Below are 22624 nucleotides of genomic sequence, written 5' to 3'. Positions count from 1 at the left end.
CAGCTTTCAGTTTTATAATATATAATTCAGTTCTGCTTTGAATTAAGCATCAGGATGTGGGAGACAATTGAAATGTGGTAATTCTTGCACTATACTGTAAGCCTGTCATAGGGCAAGGTGCACTCCTGGACTGTCCAAGATGTGAGTCTGTCATAGGGCAAGGTGCACTCCTGGACTGTCCAAGATGTGAGTCTGTCATAGGGCAAGGTGCACTCCTGGACTGTTCAAGATGTGAGTCTATCATAGGGCAAGGTGCACTCCTGAACTGTCCAAGATGTGAGTCTGTCATAGGGCAAGGTGCACTCCTGAACTGTCCAAGATGTGAGTCTATGGTGGAGCACAACCACGAAATGGGGTAACCAAAGAAGTGGGGAGGGTAAAAAGGTCCTTCCAAGTGTACACGTTCCCACCCTCCTCCTAATGGCCTACAATAGCATTGCTACAGTTCTGCTGTGCATATCATAGAACTAGATTCAATGTGGACTAATAGATTGCACTTCCTGAATGACAAAGCATAACTGTTAAACCCTCCAGGGCCTTTAGAGAGATCGAGAGAGGAGGATAAGTGAAAAGTAAGCGATGGAGTAAACAAGTGTCCTATGTGGTCTTGACCAGGTCGTAGACATGGATGTGAAAGTCATCGTCGTATTTGATGTAGTATACAGAAGGCTTGGCAGGGACTTGGTAGATCACTAGGCCTGTTCGCTTCACACCTTTGTCAGTAACATACTCAACCTGCTTACCCACGAGACTCTCAGTCTCCTCGCCGGGCTTTCGGTCGGCCGGAAGCAAGTGCTTATTTTCTAGAAGGAAAAACAATGAATAATGTCAATGCTAGGGGTCTGTTCTTGAAATCTGCTTATAGGGGAATTATCAAAATATGTTATGCTTATAAGTATTGATAGATACATATTTGTCCTTTCTACAAGAACAAACACAGCAAATACTGTAAAGTAACCCTCCTAAATCCACTATCTTATAATTGGTGTGTAAAGAATAAACAAGTTCTACTCTGTAATCAGCCTCTCTCCAGTTCTCTGTAGGGGGAAGTATCTGAACACTCTGCTGCAGGTGGAGATGATGCTGAAGCTGAGAAATGGTCAATACCTGCTTCAGGTAAGATCCTGAGATCTCCCTCGGCATAATCGTCCCACAGCTGGTACATGTAGAGCACGGGGTCCTTCTCATAGGTGATGTAATACCAGTTAGTCATGATGGGAGCCCTGGAGAGGACCATGCCTCGCCACTCGTTCTTCTCTCCATCCTCCTTCTCAAAAAGGTGCTCCACCGCCTTGCCTACCAAATCCTCTGCTCCGTGAGGAACCTTGATCTTGTTGTTGACTGAGGAAGCAGATAAGTGTCGTCAAGGCAGAGACCAACATCGCATAACCACTGTGTCCCTGCAGTCTGATCATGCAGTAGCAGATATACAATAAGAACACGTCATAACCTGTGCACACCAAATTATGAAGTTTTTGCATTACCCAGAGCAGAGGATATGAAGCCTGATCTAAAAAAGGAGCCAAACTCATCACATTCACAACACTCACCAAGTTTCTCCGTGAGGACCTGTAGATTAGACACCCTTTCGTCCTTGAATAGCTCGATGCCGTAGACGCAGTCAAACCCGTCGTACTTGACCATGAATAGTGAGGGGTTGACACTGAGACGGTCCAGGACGGTGCCTTTCCATTTGCTCTGGCTGCCCTTCTCCCTCCAGTTGTGTTGTATTCTCACTCCCAGGAGACTGTTGGGGTCAGGGGTCATCACTGTGGTGTCACTCAGCTCCCCGCTACTCCGCTTTCTGGGGACACAATTTATGTATGTCATAGTTGGATATGCAAACTCATAGGATAATTTCACAAGGAAGTGGGACATATTTTACATGTTATTATGAGAGTTAAACAATTCATATTTGCTCATACGTGAAGCCTAGTGTAGCTTACCCTGACAGTCTGGAAAGAGGAAAATCCCAAAGTGTGCATGTCATGATAACATATTTACAGAAAACAACATGTTTACACATACCTGCCCCTTTTCTTGGACATGCCTCCAAAAATTCAAATACTGCTGAGGGAAGAAACAGATAGCAATGTTCAGAGATTGGGGGAAAAACAGCCATTTTCAGAAAAGTAATGCTAATCTTAGAAAGAGACTGAGCTGTTATGTATACAGTAGTGGCTGAGACAGACAACCAGAGCAGCCAATGGCTTAGCATGTCTGAATAACTTCCTGGTTATTTCCTTGTATGCATTGCATCCATGGAGGTCACTGCAACCAATGCAGAACAAAACTGCCGCAGATATACATCTTTACCCCACATTTCATAATCTATAATAATTCATGTAACTAACTATTTGAACATACACAACCGGGATCAGGAAAAACAAACTCATAGACTGCAAGTTGGCTATGAGAGATCAAGAGAAGTGCTATTCAACTTCAAGAAAAATACGTCAGCCAACACCACTGTATCCCACATGCATAAATGACAGGAGTGTAGCCAATTTAAATTCGCCACAACGATTGTATCACAAATGTAACATCGTCAATGTTACTATGTGACCCAGTGCTAGCCTATCGCACACACTGCTGATGAGACATGGAAAATGCGCGCCACAAGCAATGTTTGATCGTAATAGGTTATCAATTATTATTGCATTGATGTCAACTCCACGATATGCTGTTGTTCGGAGCACAAGCAAATGTAAATCTGTGTTAATGTCCCCGATAAATAATCTATAACACGATGGATTCTCTCCCATAAATATCATATTACCTGTACACGAATGTCATGCCAAAACGACTAAATTCTTCCAACAGAGAAACGCACACTACCGTCAATGCAAACCTTGCGAAACCTATGGAAAATGGGAGGATACTTCCGTGGGAAAAAAATAACTACAGCCCCCATAGAACCTCGAGGAGCGATGTCCGTTGATAGTTAGGTGAAAGTCAGCGCAATGAACAATGGGAATTGTTGTCATTGTGGTGGTGACCGTAGGTTTTGTTCAGGGTCGTTCTACGAAAATCGTGGCTTTTTGACCAGACAACTTTAATATATATATATATATTTTTTTGTTTAACCAAAACTTATAGTCAGGTAGTAGTTAACCCCTTTACATTATCTTAATGTATTTATATATTTTTACTACATTAAATACAAATAAAAATGCTTGTGCTGCCTTTTTGTCACTGGTGTTACAATTATATTACATTATTTACATAACAATGGCTAACTGTGAACATCAAATCAAATGTTATTATAGCTATGTGTCTGGCTAGACTGTAAACTCTCCTTCCAGGATCACATTAAGCATCTCCAATCCAAAGTTAAATCTAGATTCGGCTTCCTATTTCGCAACAAAGCCTCCTTCACTCATGCTGCCAAACATACCCTCGTAAAACTGGCTATCCTACCGATCCTTGACTTCGGCGATGTAATTTACAAAATAGCCTCCAACACTCTAATCAGCAAATTGGATGCAGTCTATCACAGTGCCATCCGTTTTGTCACCAAAGCCCCATATACTACCCACCACTGCGACTTGTATGCTTTCGTTGGCTGGTCCTCCCTACATATTTGTCGCCAAACCCACTGGCTCCAGGTCATTTATAAGTCTTTGCTAGGTAAAGCTCTGCCTTATCTCAGCTCACTGGTCACCATAGCAACACCCACCTGTAGCACGCGCTCCAGCAGGTATATTTCACTGGTCATCCCCAAAGCCAATTCCCCCTTTGGCCGCCTTTCCTTCCAGTTCTCTGCTGCCAATGACTGGAACGAACTGCAAAAATCACTGGAGACATATCTCCTCACTAACTTTAAGCGTCAGCTGTCAGAGCAGCTAACCGATCGCTGCAGCTGTACACCTGTAAACCCATCTGTTAATAGCCCATCCAACCAACTACCTACCTCATACCCATATGTGTTTTTGTTTTTCTGCTCTTTTGCACACCAATATTTCTACTTGCACATCCTCATCTGCACATATATAACTCCAGTGTAAATTACTAAATTGTAATTACTTCGCCACTATTGGCCTATTTATTGCCTTACCTCATTACTTCATTTGCACACACTGTATACAGATTTTTCTATTGTGTTATTGACTGTATGTTTGTTTATCCCATGTGTAACTCTGATGTTGTTTTTGTCGCACTGCTTTGCTGTGTTATCTTGGCCAGGTTGCAGTTGTAAATGAGAACTTGTTTTCAACTGGCCTACCTGGTCAAATAAAGGTGAAATATATATATTTTTTAATTAGTCACAAGCACCGTATACAAAAGGTGTAGACCTTACAGTGAAGTGCTTACTTACGAGCCCCTAACCGACAGAGCAGTTAAAAAAATATGGATAGCAATAAGAGATAAAAGTAACAAGTAATTAAAAAGGAGCAGTAAAAAAAATAACAATATATACAGGGGGGTGCCGGTACAGATACTAATTTGCGGGGGCACCGGTTAGTTGAGGTAGTATGTACTGTACATGTAGGTAGAGTTAATTAATTAAAGTGACTATGCATAGATGACAACAGAGAGTGGCAGTGGTGAGGGGAGGGAGGGGAGGGGAGGGGGGGCAATGCGAATAGTCTGGATAGCCATTTGACTAGATGTTCAGGAGTCTTATGGCTTGGGTGTAGAAGCTTAGAAGCCTCCTGATCTAGACTTGGCTCCGGTACCGCTTGCCGTGAGGTAGCAGAGAGAACAGTCTATGACAAGGGTGGCTGGAGTCTTTGAGGTCTTGGATGGCAGGAAGCTTGGCACCAGCGATGTACTGGGCCGTTCACACTACCCTCTGTCGTGCCTTGCGGTTGGAGGCCGAGCAGTTGCCATACCAGGCAGTGATGCAACTAGTCAGGATGCTCTCAATGGTGCAGCTCTAGAAACTTTTCAGGATCTGAGGACCCATGCCAAATCTTGAGTGGGAATAGGTGTTGTCGTGCCCGCTTCACGACTGTCATGGTGTGCTTGGACCATGTCAGTTGGTTTGTGATGTGGACACCAACGAACTTGAAGCTCTCAACCTGCTCCACTGCAGCCCCGTCGATGAGAATGGGGGCGTGCTCGGTCCTCTTTTTCCTGTAGTCCACAATCATCAAATCAAATCAAATGTATTTATATAGCTCTTCGTACATCAGCTGATATCTCAAAGTGCTGTACAGAAACCCAGCCTAAAACCCCAAACAGCAAGCAATGCAGGTGTAGAAGCACGGTGGCTAGGAAAAACTCCCTAGAAAGGCCAAAACCTAGGAAGAAACCTAGAGAGGAACCAGGCTATGAGGGGTGGCCAGTCCTCTTCTGGCTGTGCCGGGTGGAGATTATAACAGAACATGGCCAAGATGTTCAAATGTTCATAAATGACCAGCATGGTCAAATAATAATAATCACAGTAGTTGTCGAGGGTGCAGCACCTCAGGAGTAAATGTCAGTTGGCTTTTCATAGCCGATCATTAAGAGTATCTCTACCGCTCCTGCGGTCTCTAGAGAGTTGAAAACAGCAGGTCTGGGACAGGTAGCACGTCCGGTGAACAGGTCAGGGTTCCATAGCCGCAGGCAGAACAGTTGAAACTGGAGCAGCAGCATGGCCAGGTGGACTGAGGACAGCAAGGAGTCATCATGTCAGGTCGTCCTGAGGCATGGTCCTAGGGCTCAGGTCCTCCGAGAGAGAGAAAGAAAGAGAGAAAGAGAGAATTAGAGAGAGCATACTTAAATTCACACAGGACACCGGATAAGACAGAAGTACTCCAGATATAACAAACTGACGCTAGCCCCCCGACACATAAATTAATGCAGCATAAATACTGGAGGCTGAGACAGCAGGGGTCAGGAGACACTGCTGTCTCCTGACCCAATGATACCCCCGGACAGGGCCAAACAGGAAGGATATAACCCCACCCACTTTGCCAAGGCACAGCCCCCACACCACTAGAGGGATATCTTCAACCACCAACTTACCATCCTGAGACAAGGCCGAGTATAGCCCACAAAGATCTCCGCCATGGCACAACCCAGGGGGGGGGGACGCCAACCCAGACAGGAAGATCACGTCAGTGACTCAACCCATTAAAGTGACTCACCCCTCCTAGGGACGGCATGAAAGAGCACCAGTAAGCCAGTGACTCAGCCCCTGCAATAGGGTTAGAGGCAGAGAATCCCAGTGAAGAGAGGGGAACCGGCCAGGCAGAGACAGCAAGGGCGGATCGTTGCTCCAGAGCCTTTCCGTTCACCTTCACACTCCTGGGCCAGACTACACTCAATCATAGGACCTACTGAAGAGATGAGTCTTCAATAAAGAATTAAAGGTTGAGACCGAATCTGCGTCTCTCACATGGGTAGGCAGACCATTCCATAAAAATGGAGATCTATAGGAGAAAGCCCTGCCTCCAGCTGTTTGCTTAGAAATTCTAGGGACAATTAGGAGGCCTGCGTCTTGTGACCGTAGCGTACGTGTAGGTATGTACGCAGGACCAACTCAGAAAGATAGGTAGGAGCAAGCCCATGTAACGCTTTGTAGGTTAACAGTAAAACCTTGAAATCAGCCCTAGCCTTATCAGGAAGCCAGTGTAGGGAGGCTAGCACTGGAGTAATATGATTACATTTTTTGGTTCTAGTCAGGATTCTAGCAGCCGTATTTAGCACTAACTGAAGTTTATTTAGTGCTTTATCCGGGTAGCAGGAAAGTAGAGCATTGCAGTAGTCTAACCTAGAAGTAACAAAAGCATGGATAAATTTTTCTGCATAATTTTTGGACAGAAAATTTCTGATTTTTGCAATGTTACGTAGATGGAAAAAAGCTGTCCTTGAAACAGTCTTGATATGTTCGTCAAAAGAGAGATCAGGGTCCAGAGTAACGCCGAGGTCCTTCACAGTTTTATTTGAGACGACTTTACAACCATCAAGATTAATTGTCAGATTTAACAGAAGATCTCTTTGTTTCTTGGGACCTAGAACAAGCATCTCTGTTTTGTCCGAGTTTAAAAGTAGAACGTTTTCAGCCATCCACTTCCTTATGTCTGAAACACAGGCTTCTAGCGAGGGCAATTTTGGGGCTTCACCATGTTTCATTGAAATGTACAGCTGTGTGTCATCCGCATAGCAGTGAAAGTTAACATTATGTTTTCGAATGACATCCCCAAGAGGTAAAATATATAGTGAAAACAATAGTGGCCCTAAAACGGAACCTTGAGGAACACCGAAATGTACAGTTGATTTGTCAGAGGACAAACCATTCACAGAGACAAACTGATATCTTTCCAACAGATAAGATCTAAACCAGGCCAGAACTTGTCCGTGTAGACCAATTTGGGTTTCCAATCTCTCCAAAAGAATGTGGTGATCGATGGTATCAAAGACAGCACTAAGGTCTAGTAGCACGAGGACAGATGCAGAGCCTCGGTCTGACGCCATTAAATGGTCATTTACCACCTTCACAAGTGCAGTCTCAGTGCTATGATGGGGTCTAAAAGTGCATCGATGAAATAATCTAATTTGTCTTGATCACGCTGAGGGAGAGGTTGTTGACCTGGCACCACACAGCCAGGTCTCTGACCTCCCTGTAGGCTGGCTCGTTGTTGTCTGTGTTCAGGCCTACCACTGTTGTGTCATCGGCAATTTTAACGATGGTGTTGGATTCGTGCCTGGCCGTGCAGTCATGAGTGAACAGGTAGTACAGGAGGGGGCTGAGCACGCACCCCTGAGGGTCTCTATGTATTGAGGATCAGCATGGCGGATGTGTTGCTACCTATCCTTACCACCTTGGGGCGGCCCGTCAGGAAGTCCAGGATCCAGTTGCAGAGGGAGGTGTTTAGTTCCACGGTCCTTAGCTTATTGATGAGCTTTGAGGGCACTATAGTGTTGAACGCTGAGCTGTAGTCTATGAATAGCATTCTCACATAGGTGTTCCTTTTGTCCAGGTGGGAAATGGCAGTGTGCAGTGCCATAGAGACTGCATCATCTGTGGATCTTTTGGGGAGGTATGCAAATTGGAGTGAGTCTAGGGTTTCTGGGATGATGGTGTTGATGTGAGCCATGACCAGCCTTTCAAAGCACTTCATGGCTACAGGCGTGAGTGCTACGGGTGGGTAGTCATTTAGGCAGGTTACCTTAGTGTTCTTGGGAACAGGCACTATGGTGGTCTGCTTGAAAAATGTTGGTATTACAGACTCGGACAGGGAGAGGTTGAAAATGTCAGTGAAGACCCTTGCTAGTTGGTCAGCGCATGCTCGCAGTACACGTCCTGGTAATCCGTCTGACCCTGTGGCCTTGTGAATGTTGACCTGTCTAAAGGTCTTACTCACATCGGCTGCGGAGAGCGTGATCACACTGTCTTCCGGTACAGCTGGTGCTCTCATGCATGTTTCAGTGTTATTTGCCTCGAAGCGAGTATAGAAGTAGTTTAGCTCGTCCAGTAGGCTTGTGTCACTGGACAGCTCTTGGCTGTGCTTCCCTTTGTAGTTTGTAATGGTTTGCAGGCAATGCCACATCCGACGAGCGTCAGAGACGGTGTAGTACGATTCGATCTTAGTCCTGTATTGACACTTTGCCTGTTTGATGGTTCATCGGATGGCATAGCGGGATTTCTTATAAGCTTCCAGGTTAGTGTCCCGCTCATTGAAAGAAGAAGCTCTAGCCTTTAGCTCAGTGTGGATGCTGCCTGTAATCCATGGTTTCTGGTTGGAGTATGTACGTACGGTCACTGTGGGGACGACGTCATCGATGCACTTATTGATGAAGCCAAGCAACTGTTTTGATTATGAAGATGTTGTTGATTCTGCTCTTCACAATTCCTCACTGCCAGGCCTAGCTATGGAAACACAATTTCTCTAGTACAACATGAGGGTGTATTCACTCGTGTAATACTGGTGTTAAAGTAAAAAAGCAGCATAAATAATAAGACTATTCTATTAACACCAGCAGGAACAGTAACACAAGTGACGGTAACACCAGTGACAAATCTGCAGACAATATGACATAGCCAATATGGAAGCCAAAGTAGCTCAAACCACACTTCTTAAAATTGTAAATAATTAATTAATCATGTGATTTGATCAATTATTTTAAACACATTTATTTCCCCTACTACTATCAAATGAACAGCTTCTACCCCCAAGCCATAAGATTGCTAAGACAATACTGCTAATTAGCTAATCAAATGGCTACCCGCTGCTGCTACTGTCTATTTTCTAGCCTGTTGCTTAGTCACTTTAACCTGACCTACAGTTGAAGTCAGAAGTTTACATACACCTAAGCAAAATGCATTTACACTCAGTTTTTCACAATTCCTGACATTTAATCCCAGTAACAATTCCCTGTCTTAGCTCAGGTAGGATCAACACCTTATTTTAAGAATGTGAAATGTCAGAATAATTGTAGAGAGAATGATTTATTTCAGCTTTTATTTCTTTCATCACATTCCCAGTGGGTCAGAAGTGTACATACACTCAATTTGTATTTGGTAGCATTGCCTTTAAATTGTTTAACTTTTTATGGCTGCAGGGGCAGTATTGAGTAGCTCTGTTTAAGGTGCCCATTTCAAACGGCCTCGTACTCAATTCTTGCTTGTACAATATGCATATTATTGTTATTATTGGATAGAAAACACTCTCTAGTTTCTATAGCCGTTTGAATTATGTCTCTGAGTGGAACAGAACTCATTCTACAGCACTTTTCCTGATATGGAGTGAGATTTCAGAAATGTTGGCCTCTGGTCCCAGGTCAGTTTTAAAGTCCCTGTAAATCCTATGAGGATACAAACACTGCCCACGCCTTCCTCTAGATGTCAGTAAGAGGTGACAATTTGAATGGAGTCGATTGCGCAATCAGGGCCTGTATAAAAGGCCAAAGACCGGATGTACCGTTCTTTTCCTGCTGCGCCTGACGCACGATGGACGACGGACCTGCTCTCTTGCCAAGCTTGGGTTTAGCCAGTAATATATCGCCGGTCATGTTTTTACTCGTTATAGGTGTTAAAAACATCATAAGGTAGTTAATTTAAACCGTTTTATAGCAATTTATATCCGTTTAGTGCGATTTTGAGGCAATTCTTAGTGATGCACTTTGAAGCGCCTGGCACGTTTCCAGTACCGGTCGAACGTTAGTGGGCATTTCGACGGACAAGAGGACATCTTTCGACCAAAAGAAGATTAGACCCAAGAAAGGATACATTGCCCAAGATTCTGATGGAAGATCACCTCATAGTAAGAAATATTTAAGATGATAAATCGTTGTTCTGTCGAAAAATGTTAAACGCATATTCCGCCATTTTCTTTGGTATAGCTTCGCTTGGCGAACCCTGTATTGCACAGTAAGGATCATTTTAGAAATGTAATTCAGCGATTGCATTAAGAACTAATTTGTCTTTCGATAGCTGTCCAACTTATATTTTTTTAGTCAAGTTTATGAATAGTTAATCATGAGACAAGATCACTGTCAAATATGGCGCCCGACATTTTCAGGCTAGTTTTGCTAGTATTGTCATTGTATAACCACGTTTTTTTGTGGCTAAATATGCACATTTTCGAACAAACTCTATATGTATGTTGTAATATGATGTTACAGGAGTGTCATCGGAAGAATTCTGAGAAGGTTAGTGAAAAAATTAATATATTTTGGCGATGATTACGTTATCGCTCTCTTTGGCTTGAATCAATGCTCTGGTAACGTTTGCACATGTGGTATGCTAATATAACGATTTATTGTGTTTTCGCTGTAAAACACTTAGAACATCTGAAATATTGTCTGAATTCACAAGATCTGTGTCTTTCCATTGCTGTGAGCTGTGTATTTTTAAGAAATGTTTTATGATTAGTAATTAGGTAATACACGTTGCTCTCTGTATTTATTCTAGTCGAGTTGTGATGGTGGGTGCAATTGTAAACTATGATTTATACCTGAAATATGCACATTTTTCTAACAAAACCTATCCTATACAATAAATATGTTATCAGACTGTCATCTGATGAGGTTTTTTCTTGGTTAGTGGCTATCAATATCTTTATTTGGCCGAATTGGTGATAGCACCTGATGGAGTAAGAAACTGATGGAGTTAGAAAAGTGGTGTCTTTTGCTAACGTGGTTAGCTAATAGATTTACATATTTTGTCTTCCCTGTAAAACATTTTAAAAATCTGAAATAATGGCTTTATTCACAAGATCTGTATCTTTCATTTGGTGTCTTGGACTTGTGATTTAATGATATTTAGATGCTACTATTTAATTGTGACGCTATGCTAGCGATGCTAATCAGTGTGGGGGTGGGGGGGTGGGGGGATGTTGTCATAGGTGTACCGACCTCGGGCTTGCAGCCATAAGAGGTTTTAACTTGGGTCAAACGCTTTGGGTAGCCTTCCACAAGCTTCCCACAATAAGTTGGGTGAATTTTGTCCCATTCCTCCTGACAGAGCTGTTATAACTGAGTCAGCTTTGTAGGCCTCCTTGCTCGCACACGTGTTTTCAGTTCTGCCCACAAATGTTCAATAGGATTGAGGTCAGGGCTTTGTGATGGCCACTCCAATACCTTGAGTTTGCTGTCTTTAAGCCATTTAGCCACAACTTCGGGGTCATTGTCGATTTGGAAGACCCATTTGCGACCAAGCTTTAACTTCCTGACTGATGTCTTGAGATGTTACTTCAATATATCCACATACTTGTCATTTTTCATGATGCCATCTATTTTGTGAAGTGCACCAGTCCCTCCTGCATCAAAGCACCCCCACAACATGATGCTGCCACCCCCGTGCTTCACAGTTGGGATGGTGTTCTTCGGCTTGCAAGCCTCCCCCTTTTTCCTCCAAACATAACGATGGTCATTATGGCCAAACAGTTCTATTTTTGTACGATTTAGTACAAAACGTATGATCTTTGTCCCCATGTGCAGTTGCAACCGTAGTCTGGCATTTTTATGACGGTTTTGGAGCAGGAGCTTCTTCCTTGCTGAGCGGCCTTTCAGGTTATGTCCATATAGGACTCGTTTTACTGTGGATGTAGATACTTTTGTACCGGTTTCCACCAGCATCTTCACAAGGTCCTTTGCTGTTGTTCTGGGATTGATTTGCACTTTTCGCACCAAAGTACGTTAATCTCTAGGAGACAGAACGTGTCTCCTTCCTGAGTGGTATGACGGCTGCGTGGTCCCATAGTGTTTATACTTGCGTACTATTGTTTGTACAGATGAAAGTGGTACCTTCAGGCGTTTGGAAATTCATCCCAAGGATGAACCAGACTTGTGGAGGTCTACAATTTTATTTCTGAGGTCTTGGCTGATTTCTTTTGATTTTCCCATGATGTCAAGCAAAGAGGCACTGAGTTTGAAGGTAGGTCTTGAAATACATCCACAGGTACACCTCCAATTGACTCAAATGATGTTAATTAGCCTATCAGAATCTTCTAAAGCCCAATGTCATTTTCTGGAATTTTCCAAGCTGTTTAAAGGCACAGTCAACTTAGTGTATGTAAACTTCTGACCCACTGGAATTGTGAAACAGTGAGTTATATGTGAAATATTGTTATATGACACAACTGTGGAAAGCATTGTAGTCAACATGGGGCAGCATCCCTGTGGAACATTTTTGACACTTTGTAGTCTATGCCCTGACAAATTTAGGTTGTTTAGGTTGAGGGAAGTAGGGGTGCTGAGGTGCTGCAGCATCCCCTGATAAATCACAATAAAAATATATATATATTTGTTTAAAAAATAGTGCAATCGGCCTTTATTACTCAAGTATGAGCAGAGAAAAATACTTGTCAGCTAGCACGTGAATGCAGCATATGACATCCTGGCATTTAAAGCAAACAACATTTTCGACATTTCACATACTATAAATCTTTTTTTTTTTCATCCCCAAAATGCCTATTATTTTGAACGCAAGTATTTCTACCCCATCTCAAAATCTAGCCTAGCTGTATAGCACATAAACAGCATAGGATGGCAGCAGAAGGAATTAAAGGGAAATTACAAGTGTAGGTAAGGAAATAAAGGAAGCGTAATGACATCTAAGAAACGTAGGATAGAAGATGCTCAATTTATGACCGGGGACAGCATTAGGGAATAATAAAGGTGTTTCACTATCAAGTAAAAGCGGTGCAGATGTCCTTTAGTTAAATAAAATAAATAAATAGTAAGCTTTCACCAAGAGCTTGGAATGTCCCCAAATCAATGTCCCAATAGCATAGAGAGGGTCTAGTGTAAGGATAATGACACACAATGTTATCTATATGCCTCTACAGTCTTTTTGAGGGTTTCAAAACAAGTGCCAGGTGAAGTGGTACACCATATGAGAATATAGTGACCCACTGCATCTACTGAAGTGTCCCATTACAACTTAAAGCCACACTTTAGCAAAAGTAGGGGTCTGATGTTGTTTTAGGAGTGGTAGCATCCACTGAATAATACATTATCAACTTTCCACTGGGCACAGACATCAGTTCTACTTCTAATTTTGATTTTCATTTGGTTGAGTTGTCAACTAATGTGAATTCAATGTTAAACCAAGCAAAGTGTGTGAGTGAGCTCAGAAACATTTAGAAATAAATGTTTTGATGTTATGTCTTGGTAAAAGCTCATACCCGCTGGCGGACTTAGCATTAGGCAGAAGAGGCAATTGCTTCAGGCCTCACATCATCAAAGGGCCTCTCTAGCTGGGCATAAATTATTATTGTAAATTTTTTATCATGTTTAAATAATTTATCGCCCACATGCTCCACTCGAGGCGTAAAAAATAAAAAAATATGAAAAGACCCATCAAAATCTGTCTGTTTAAGCCAGAGGTATGTTTTTTGCATGGGCTGCGTCTCAATCCATCACATCTGCCCATCGATTTCTGCCTACTGCATCTGCGGTGGAAGGTGGCAGAGCTACAGCAGTGTTTGTCAGAACAGAAGACAACCCTGAAAATCGGTCTTCTCACGAAAACATCTGTAGCATCAAACGGTTTGGCTACACACTAATATGACTCATCTTTGGAAAGACCCCCACAAGTGTCACGGGACACCTCTGAAGGTAACCCGGGAAACTGGCCAAGAAATTTATGAAAGCAAATAGGGCATTTCCACAAAAGGTATAAGGGTAATTCCACTGTAAAAAAAAATCATATATATATACACTGCTCAAAAAAATAAAGGGAACACTTAAACAACACAATGTAACTCCAAGTCAATCACACTTCTGTGAAATCAAACTGTCCACTTAGGAAGCAACACTGATTGACAATAAATTTCACATGCTGTTGTGTAAATGGAATAGACAACAGGTGGAAATTATTATAGGCAATTAGCAAGACACCCCCAATAAAGGAGTGGTTCTGCAGGTGGTGACCACAGACCACTTCTCAGTTCCTATGCTTCCTGGCTGATGTTTTGGTCACTTTTGAATGCTGGCGGTGCTTTCACTCTAGTGGTAGCATGAGACGGAGTCTACAACCCACACAAGTGGCTCAGGTAGTGCAGCTCATCCATGATGGCACATCAATGCGAGCTGTGGCAAGAAGGTTTGCTGTGTCTGTCAGCGTAGTGTCCAGAGCATGGAGGCGCTACCAGGAGACAGGCCAGTACATCAGGAGACGGGGAGGAGGCCGTAGGAGGGCAACAACCCAGCAGCAGGACCACTACCTCCGCCTTTGTGCAAGAAGGAGCAGAAGGAGCACTGCCAGAGCCCTGCAAAATGACCTCCAGCAGGCCACAAATGTGCATGTGTCTGCTCAAACGGTCAGAAACAGACTCCATGAGGGTGGTATGAGGGCCCGACGTCCACAGGTGGGGGTTGTGCTTACAGCCCAACACCGTGCAGGACGTTTGGCATTTGCCAGAGAACACCAAGATTGGCAAATTCGCCACTGGCGCCCTGTGCTCTTCACAGATGAAAGCAGGTTCACACTGAGCACATGTGACAGACGTGACAGTCTGGAGACGCCGTGGAGAACGTTCTGCTGCCTGCAACATCCTCCAGCATGACCGGTTTGGCGGTGGGTCAGTCATGGTGTGGGGTGGCATTTCTTTGGGGGGCCGCACAGCCCTCCATGGGCTCGCCAGAGGTAGCCTGACTGCCATTAGTTACCGAGATGAGATCCTCAGACCCCTTGTGAGACCATATGCTGGTGCGGTTGGCCCTGGGTTCCTCCTAATGCAAGACAATGCTAGACCTCATGTGGCTGGAGTGTGTCAGCAGTTCCTGCAAGAGGAAGGCATTGATGCTATGGACTGGCCCGCCCGTTTCCCAGACCTGAATCCAATTGAGCACATCTGAGACATCATGTCTCGCTCCATCCACCAACGCCACGTTGCACCACAGACTGTCCAGGAGTTGGCGGATGCTTTAGTCCAGGTCTGGGAGGATATCCCTCAGGAGACCATCCGCCACCTCATCAGGAGCATGCCCAGGCGTTGTAGGGAGGTCATACAGGCACGTGGAGGCCACACACACTACTGAGCCTCATTTTGACTTGTTTTAAGGACATTACATCAAAGTTGGATCAGCCTGTAGTGTGGTTTTCCACTTTAATTTTGAGTGTGACTCCAAATCCAGACCTCCATGGGTTGATAAATTTGATTTCCATTGATATTTGTTGTGTGATTTTGTTGTCAGCACATTCAACTATGTAAAGAAAAAAATATTTAATAAGAATTGTTCATTCATTCAGATCTAGGATGTGTTATTTTAGTGTTCCCTTTGTTTTTTTGAGCAGTGTATATTCTGAGCTGTCTTATCTCTCAGATAAAGGACAGACACTTCAAAACATACTTCCTTTTGATTACATTTTTGACTATTAGTTTTTACATGTTATTCAATGTGTTTCTATGGGCTAATAGCAGTTTTTCCATGTATGTTTAATCAAATATTATTTTTTATTTTTTTTATCAGGGTCCTACAATTCTAAATCAAATAGCTAAATGATCCTTGGTATGACCATCGTTAAAAGTTAGGTAGGAGGATTTAGAAATGTGGAACTGATGTTGTAAACCGTGATTGACCACCCACTTCAGCACAGTAGGTGGTGGCATGCACCTTTAACATTTGTTTGCAGTCCGCCATTATATCATAGAAGAAAAAGAAGATGCCACATGTCTCAGACAGCCGTACTTTGCCCCTCCATATATGTGAGTAGGCTACATTATATTTAGGAGTGGTTGCAATATCAGAGACCGCCTAGTGGTGCACAGTGTGCTCCCGAATCCTGCACCCGCTATCTGGCTCCCAGGTCCCCTCAATGGTTTCTACCGCTGCAGTCATTGTACGCATTGTTCCAACTTAAGTGACACAAAATTATTCTACCACCCATGCTTGTGTAAAATTGTAATACAACACATGTTCTTTACATACTCAAATGCCCATGTGGGCTTGTTAACATTGGTCAGACAAAACACATGCTCAAATTAAGAAGAGCTGAACACAAAACAACTATCTGCACCAAAAATATGAACTACTATGCGATCGTGTGGCACTATGTGAATGTCAATCATAGCTCTGCCTAAACCTTACAATTCTGGGCAATTGAGAAAGTTTCTCTTTCCTTCAGAGGGGGCAATATTGTGAGGGAATTACTACAGAGAGGTACGTTGGATCGACTGCTTAGATTGCGTCGAGCCAAAGGGTCTGAATGAACAGCTCTCTTTCTCATATTTTTTGTAAATATGTTTTTCTTTGTTTATTTCTCTTTCTTTTGTTATTCAAGTGGAATGTATGTGTAGGAATCTTGAATCATGATTATACTCTTGTTTGAATTACCTGTCTAGTTGCTACTGACAGTATTGACATTATTGATATGTTTGATTGACAAGACAAGTGGGACACTCCTCTGCGAGGATACTTAAGGCTCTGGTGATTTATGCCGAAACGTAAGCCTATTGTTTGTTTGTCCCATTTAATAAATCTATCAGATTTACACAGAAACAGAGTGCTCCTTTTTCTTTATTCTCCCGGATAGTCACCAGTTGAAGTATCCTGGGGTAATGAATGATAGTCACCAGTTGAAGTATCCTGGGGTAATGAATGATAGTCACCAGTTGAAGTATCTTAGGGTAATGAATGATAGTCACCAGTTGAAGTATCCTGGGCTAATGAATGATAGTCACCAGTTGAAGTATCCTGGGGTAATGAATGATAGTCACCAGTTGAAGTATCCTGGGGTAATGAATGATAGTCACCAGTTGAAGTATCCTGGGGTAATGAATTTCTGGGGGATTTTCAATTCCCCCTTGTTTGTTTAAGCTGGGCTGAAGCACGTTTGGGTATACTTTTTATCATTAGGCTACGTTATGCTTTGAGACGGGCAAAAACACTGCAATGATTAATCAATCAAGCACACCAATCAATGACATAGTCTGACAACGTGCAGTATCTGACACTGAGTCCTCTCCTCAGGAGTAGTGTAGTACTTAAATAAAAATACTTTAAAGTATTACTTAAGTAGTTTTTTGGGGTATCTGTACTTTACTTTACTATTTATATTTTTGACAACTTTTACTTTTACTTCACTAGATTTCTAAAGAAAATAATGTACTTTTTACTCTATACATTTTTTCCCTGACACCCAAAGTACTTGTTATATTTTGCATGGCTAGCAGGACAGGAAAATGGTCAAATTCACTCACTTATCAAGAGAACATCCCTGGTCATCCCTATTGCCTCTTATCTGGCGGACTCACTAAACAAAAATGCTTTGTTTGTAAATTATGTCTGAGTGTTTGAGTGTGCCCCTGACTATCCGTAAATAAATAAATAAACAAGAAAATGGTGCCATGTGGTTTGTTTAAGATAGGGCATTTGAAATTATTTATACTTGTACTTTTACTTTCAATTCTTAAGTATATTTTAGCAATTAAATTCACTTTTGATACTTACGTTTATTTAAAACAAAATACTTTAAGACTTTTACTCAAGTAGTATTTTACTGGGTGACTTTAACTTTTACATGAGTCATTTTCTATTAAGGTATCTGTCACACCCTAATCTGTTTCACCTGTCTTTGTGATTGTCTCCACCCCCCTCCAGGTGTCGCCCATCTTCCCCATTATCCCCTGTGTATTTATACCTGTGTTCTCTGTTTGTCTGTTGCCAGTTCATCTTGTTTGTCAAGTCAACCAGTGGTTTTTGTCTCAGCTCCTGCTTTTCCAAGCTCTCTTTTTCTTGCCCTCCAGGTTTTGACCCTTGCCTGTCCTGCCTCTGAGCCCGCCTGCCAACCTGTACCTTTGCCTCCTCTGGATTATTGACCTCTGCCTACCCTGACCTTGAGCCTGCCTGCCGTCCGGTACCGTTGCCCCACCTCTGGTTTACTGACCCTGCCTGCCTTGACCTGTCTATTGCCTGCCCCTGTTGAGTCATTAAACTATTGTTAATTTGATGTGGTCTGGGTCATACCTTCATACCTGATAGTACCTTTACTTTTACTCAAGGGTACAATTGGGTACTTTTTTCAACCACTGCTCCTCAGGTACACTATCGTAGGGATTTGATGGAACCTGCTGGAGCCAACAATGCATCCAACCTTCAGTAACATTGGTCAACTTATATATATATAGAGTCTACTGCCTGACCATCCATACCAGGTGAGTGACCAAGAGCCTAAATGATGTAGAGAGTCTGCATATGCTAATGTTACTTTGTTTTTACTTTAAATCAGTGGTTGCTTTTAGTCTTTGAACATCAAGTCAAGAAATGATGGCCTGAGGATTTTTGCTAAATAATTTAGAGAACTCATGTCCTCCAGAGTGAGACACAGGAGCCAAAACGAGTTAACCAATTTTAATAAGAATGGCAATAAGGGAACAAGTGATCATTAAACACCTTGTGCAAACCTGGTCTAAATGAGATCAGTTATATTGTGAGATTGTGTAAACACACACTGACAGCTTACATGCCCAAAACCTTAAAGGCAAATTGGGGCTGGTGACACTTTGCTTCTTGAGAGTCCAATAACTTGACTGCTGATCTGCAAAACATTTTGTGACTCTATCAACAGTGGACTAATGAACACAATTCTAAAATATATTTTTTGAGTGGATTTTCCCTTTAAGGGTTTCCAGCTAACACTGTCTGAATCCATCGGCGGTAGGAAGCCACTCGTGTGTACACATCAGGGGTACTGGGGTTGGCACACCTCTGCCCTGAGAAAGAGACAATGCCCGCTGACATCCCGTTACACACCAATGGACCTCCTGAATCACCCTGCAAAGAACAATGGAGGAGTAGCATAGTTACAGCCTTGACTAGGATAAACTTTTATTCTAGTTACCTTAAGAGTCTAAGCGATTTCTGCAGGGGCATGGACATCGGCTCTTGTTGTAGCAAATAATAGCCTGTCCCGACCAGGAAAAATGAATTGCAGAGAGTTATAGCCTAAAACAGTGCAGTCATACCGAGCAGAAGCCTTGGAAAGCTCTGGGGCCTGTTGCACACACCACGCGGCTGGAGATTTTGACGGCTGTCCACCTGCGGGCACATTCTCGGGGAGGGACGATGGTGGCGTTGACCTCCTGCAACTTGTCTGGTAGGGTGCCATTATCGCCTATATCCCCCCAGCCGGCCGTGGTGCACATGCTTCCCTCAGCCATAGAGCCATTCATCAGAGGGATCAACTGTACTGCTGTGTTGAGGGTGGCCCTCCCTCTCAACTAAGAATGATCACAGAGATAACACACTAGATAGATGATCTGTATGTCTTCATATATGTTTGATGTAAATATATTTAGGATATAATTCTAATTTTTCTTATAGTTTTGCATGATTCTATAATCTGTTTGATGTATTTTCATGGACATTTAAACCTACAATGAGAAGTTAGCTTACAATAATCTCCATGGTGATACTATGTTCTTGATGTCACTCACCTTGAGAAGCATGATGTCATTCTCCAGGTTGTCCCCATACCTCGGATGTGGAATGGATCGAACCACATCCAATACTTGCTGTGAATTTTCATCCTCTGACAAGTCGTGAGCCCCAAGAACCACCTTGTATCGCCTGAAAATCAGTACATGAAAGAATTTAGGAGGCAATATTTATTTGCACAATTGCCTTGAAGGACTAGTGCAAAAACTGAGGGAAATTAGTTTGAGAGAATCTGAGAGGTTAATGTTTGATAGAGATTCTCACCCGTCACAGTGAGCAGCGGTGAGGACAAAATCCTCTCTCACCAGAACTCCTCCACAGATGTGTTGACCACGAGACTGAAGGGAAGCCATGTAGGGACGAGAGTTGCGAGCAGCCTCTCTGCCACCAACAATACCCACTTTTGGCACCTTGCGCCCATCAGTGCCTTTGAACAGAAGGTAGAGAAGACTATTTCAATAGCTTTTGTCTATAGCTCTGCAATGCTACTATATCCGCACAGCTTACAACAAATTATGGTACTGTATGTCAGTTTGTTCATTACTGCCAAATAGAATATGAACCGCTGTATGCAAAAACATTGAAATTGGTCAAATATACTTTTCATAACTAGTGTGCAATGTTAGTCTGCATGGTGCAGTCAGTTTAGTGCTATTGGTAGTTAGTGTGTTATAGAAATGAAACACAGCTTACCATTCAAGGCAATGAGCAGAATAACTATGTGAAGAACCACCGAGTAGATTGCCATAGTGCAAATGGGCAAATGGCATGATGCATCTGGTGGGTATAAATATGTAGGGTGGGCGGGAGGGTGCTACTTTTTCCAAATGTGGTTATAGACAGTACTGGGTCTTTGTTCCCCCCCCCCCCCCCCCCCCAGTGTTTGCCAATATGTTGCTGTGGCTTCATGGTTTCAAATGTTGCTTGGTGTAGTCTATGATGAAAGCTGGTTGTGATATTATGAAATTATGACTCTGCTGGTTGGTCTGATTGCATAGAGAGCACTTGTGCAATGAGACGCTACCACTAACCGTTGTGGAAAGTGTTAGAAATGTGTGGTGTTTGTGGTTCTGTGCATTACAGTTTGCCATGATGGGCTCAGTTTGTTGGTTTAAAAAATAAATACAAAAAATTGTTTAGGTATAACACACAGTGCATGCCTTCTGATGTGTATGCAAATCATATCACTAGAGCAATTTCACCATGATTAAGAATACATTTATTTCCCTTACAGTACATGGTAATGCATTAGACAGTTTAACAGCAAGCTAAAGAATCAGTAATATCATCAGGTATAAGTAATAGCCAAAGGCATAATTTTACAGCAAACAAAGTATCCATTCTAACATGACTGCTTGTTGATGACCTTCTTTATCCAGGGTAAGTACTTGGAAATCTGAGTGTAAACATTGGGCACATTGGGATAGGCACAGTTTCTCTTCATGTTGAAGGAAACTATTCCCACTGCCTCTCCATTGCACACCAAAGGACCACCAGAATCCCCCTTTGGGAAAGAGAATAATCACCTTATATGCCAAACATTACTTACTGGTTCTTGCTTTGGATCTTCATGTTTGATGTGTGTGTATTGAATGTAAATTCAATTAGACAAACCTGACATGTGCCTTTGTCGGTCATATATCCACCTGCACAGATGACATTGGGAGGAAGTTTTAAGTCAACGTGATCCCACTGCTTCTGGCAGACCTTCAGATCAATGGCTTCCAAATCCACCACTTGAAGGTCGTCAACGATTGCGCCTGTTTTTGTGAGGCCCCATCCAGCAGCAAGGCACTTTGTTTTGGGTTTGAGGACTTTATCCTTGGTTGGAAGCCTCACTTTGTTCACGGATTTGCTTAATTTTGCTTCCCTAGACAGCTTGAAACACATTTATTATTATGTTTTGCAGTTATGAAAGTATATGACCTTCTAGCACTTTTAGGATACTCTGTCATATCATATGAAGACAAATATGAAGACAAATATATTTAACTAAAGCCGTACCTTTAGAAGCATGATGTCACTACCATCCTTTACATTTTCATATGAGTTGGGTTTGCATGTGCGTTCCACATTGTATCTGACAGCTTTCCCGAGGCCCTTCTTGATGTTGTGGGTACCAAGAACAACACTCAAGTTGCTAGACAAGGCGCAGAACAATGTGTTTATCAGTCTGAGTAGTAAGGCCACTGATATGCTATATGTAATGATATGTTACTATTTGGAATTTACAGTTGTAATTTAGTTAGGCTACTACTGTACCTTGTGTTGCAGTGTGCAGCTGTTAGCACAAAGTCTGGAGTGATCAGGAATCCTCCACAGTTGTGCTTCTCATCATTCTGCACAGAGGCCATGTACTGCAGGGAATTCCTCTTGGCTTTTTTTCCATTGATGATTTGACCCCCAAATGCAACTGAGAGGGTAAAAGTAGTACAAACAGCCACAATGAACTAAACCGTAAGGTAATAGGCAAATGTTAGAATCTCATTGTGTGTCCATTGAGTTCAGCAGAGAGACTTACCCGAATGTCCCAGATAGGTCAGGAGAACAGTGAGTAGAAGTTTGTTCATGGTGTGCATGTTTGGAGGGCTTGTCAAACGATCCAGGATTACCTGATTCATATGGCCCCTTTATATACACTAGACAGCGTTGTTTTTCTGAGGACAACTGTGTGGCTTCACTTCTATGATGACTATCTATGATAATTCTATCGATCCATGTATGGTTTCTTCCGGTAAAGGCAAGGTAGGTGGTCTCTGCATTTACTGGAACTCTGGCAGCCCTTCTACACATTAATGTAGGTGGT

General features: G+C 42.7%; 3 protein-coding genes and 1 long non-coding RNA gene across 5 annotated transcripts; 1 reads left to right on the top strand and 3 right to left on the bottom strand.

Annotated features, from left to right (window-relative positions):
* Nucleotides 1-2913, bottom strand: LOC139578304 (spindlin-Z-like). Of its 2 annotated transcripts, none has more exons than XM_071405711.1 (5): nt 2780-2913; nt 2029-2067; nt 1551-1804; nt 1108-1341; nt 1-803 (listed from the first exon to the last, which is right to left on the bottom strand). In XM_071405711.1, exons 2-5 carry the CDS (start codon nt 2046-2048, stop codon nt 598-600), a joined length of 714 nt encoding a protein of 237 aa, XP_071261812.1. In that variant the 5' UTR covers nt 2049-2067; nt 2780-2913; the 3' UTR covers nt 1-597. The 2 variants fall into 2 exon arrangements, with proteins under 2 accessions (XP_071261812.1, XP_071261811.1); XM_071405710.1 differs by having other exon boundaries at nt 463-803; nt 2029-2070; nt 2780-2899.
* On the top strand, nt 1033-18331 carry LOC139578305 (uncharacterized). The gene is made up of 2 exons (XR_011675524.1): nt 1033-1116; nt 18129-18331. It is a non-coding gene; the product is annotated as an uncharacterized lncRNA (long non-coding RNA).
* Nucleotides 18332-18718: 387 nt separating this feature from the next.
* On the bottom strand, nt 18719-20649 carry LOC139578303 (complement factor D-like). The gene is made up of 5 exons (XM_071405709.1): nt 20512-20649; nt 20083-20245; nt 19818-19950; nt 19347-19601; nt 18719-19155 (listed from the first exon to the last, which is right to left on the bottom strand). Exons 1-5 carry the CDS (start codon nt 20564-20566, stop codon nt 19000-19002), a joined length of 762 nt encoding a protein of 253 aa, XP_071261810.1. The 5' UTR covers nt 20567-20649; the 3' UTR covers nt 18719-18999.
* A 371-nt stretch (nt 20650-21020) lies between these two features.
* Nucleotides 21021-22532, bottom strand: LOC139578301 (mast cell protease 2-like). The gene is made up of 5 exons (XM_071405708.1): nt 22340-22532; nt 22081-22231; nt 21823-21958; nt 21433-21696; nt 21021-21322 (listed from the first exon to the last, which is right to left on the bottom strand). The coding sequence occupies exons 1-5, from the start codon at nt 22437-22439 to the stop codon at nt 21161-21163; spliced, it is 813 nt and encodes a 270-aa protein (XP_071261809.1). The 5' UTR covers nt 22440-22532; the 3' UTR covers nt 21021-21160.
* Nucleotides 22533-22624: the final 92 nt, after the last annotated feature.

The sequence above is a fragment of the Salvelinus alpinus genome, chromosome 6, assembly GCF_045679555.1.
Source record: "Salvelinus alpinus chromosome 6, SLU_Salpinus.1, whole genome shotgun sequence".
Lineage (NCBI taxonomy): Eukaryota > Metazoa > Chordata > Actinopteri > Salmoniformes > Salmonidae > Salvelinus > Salvelinus alpinus.
Note: the sequence above shows the minus strand (reverse complement) of the source record. Positions and strands in the feature narration are given on the sequence as shown.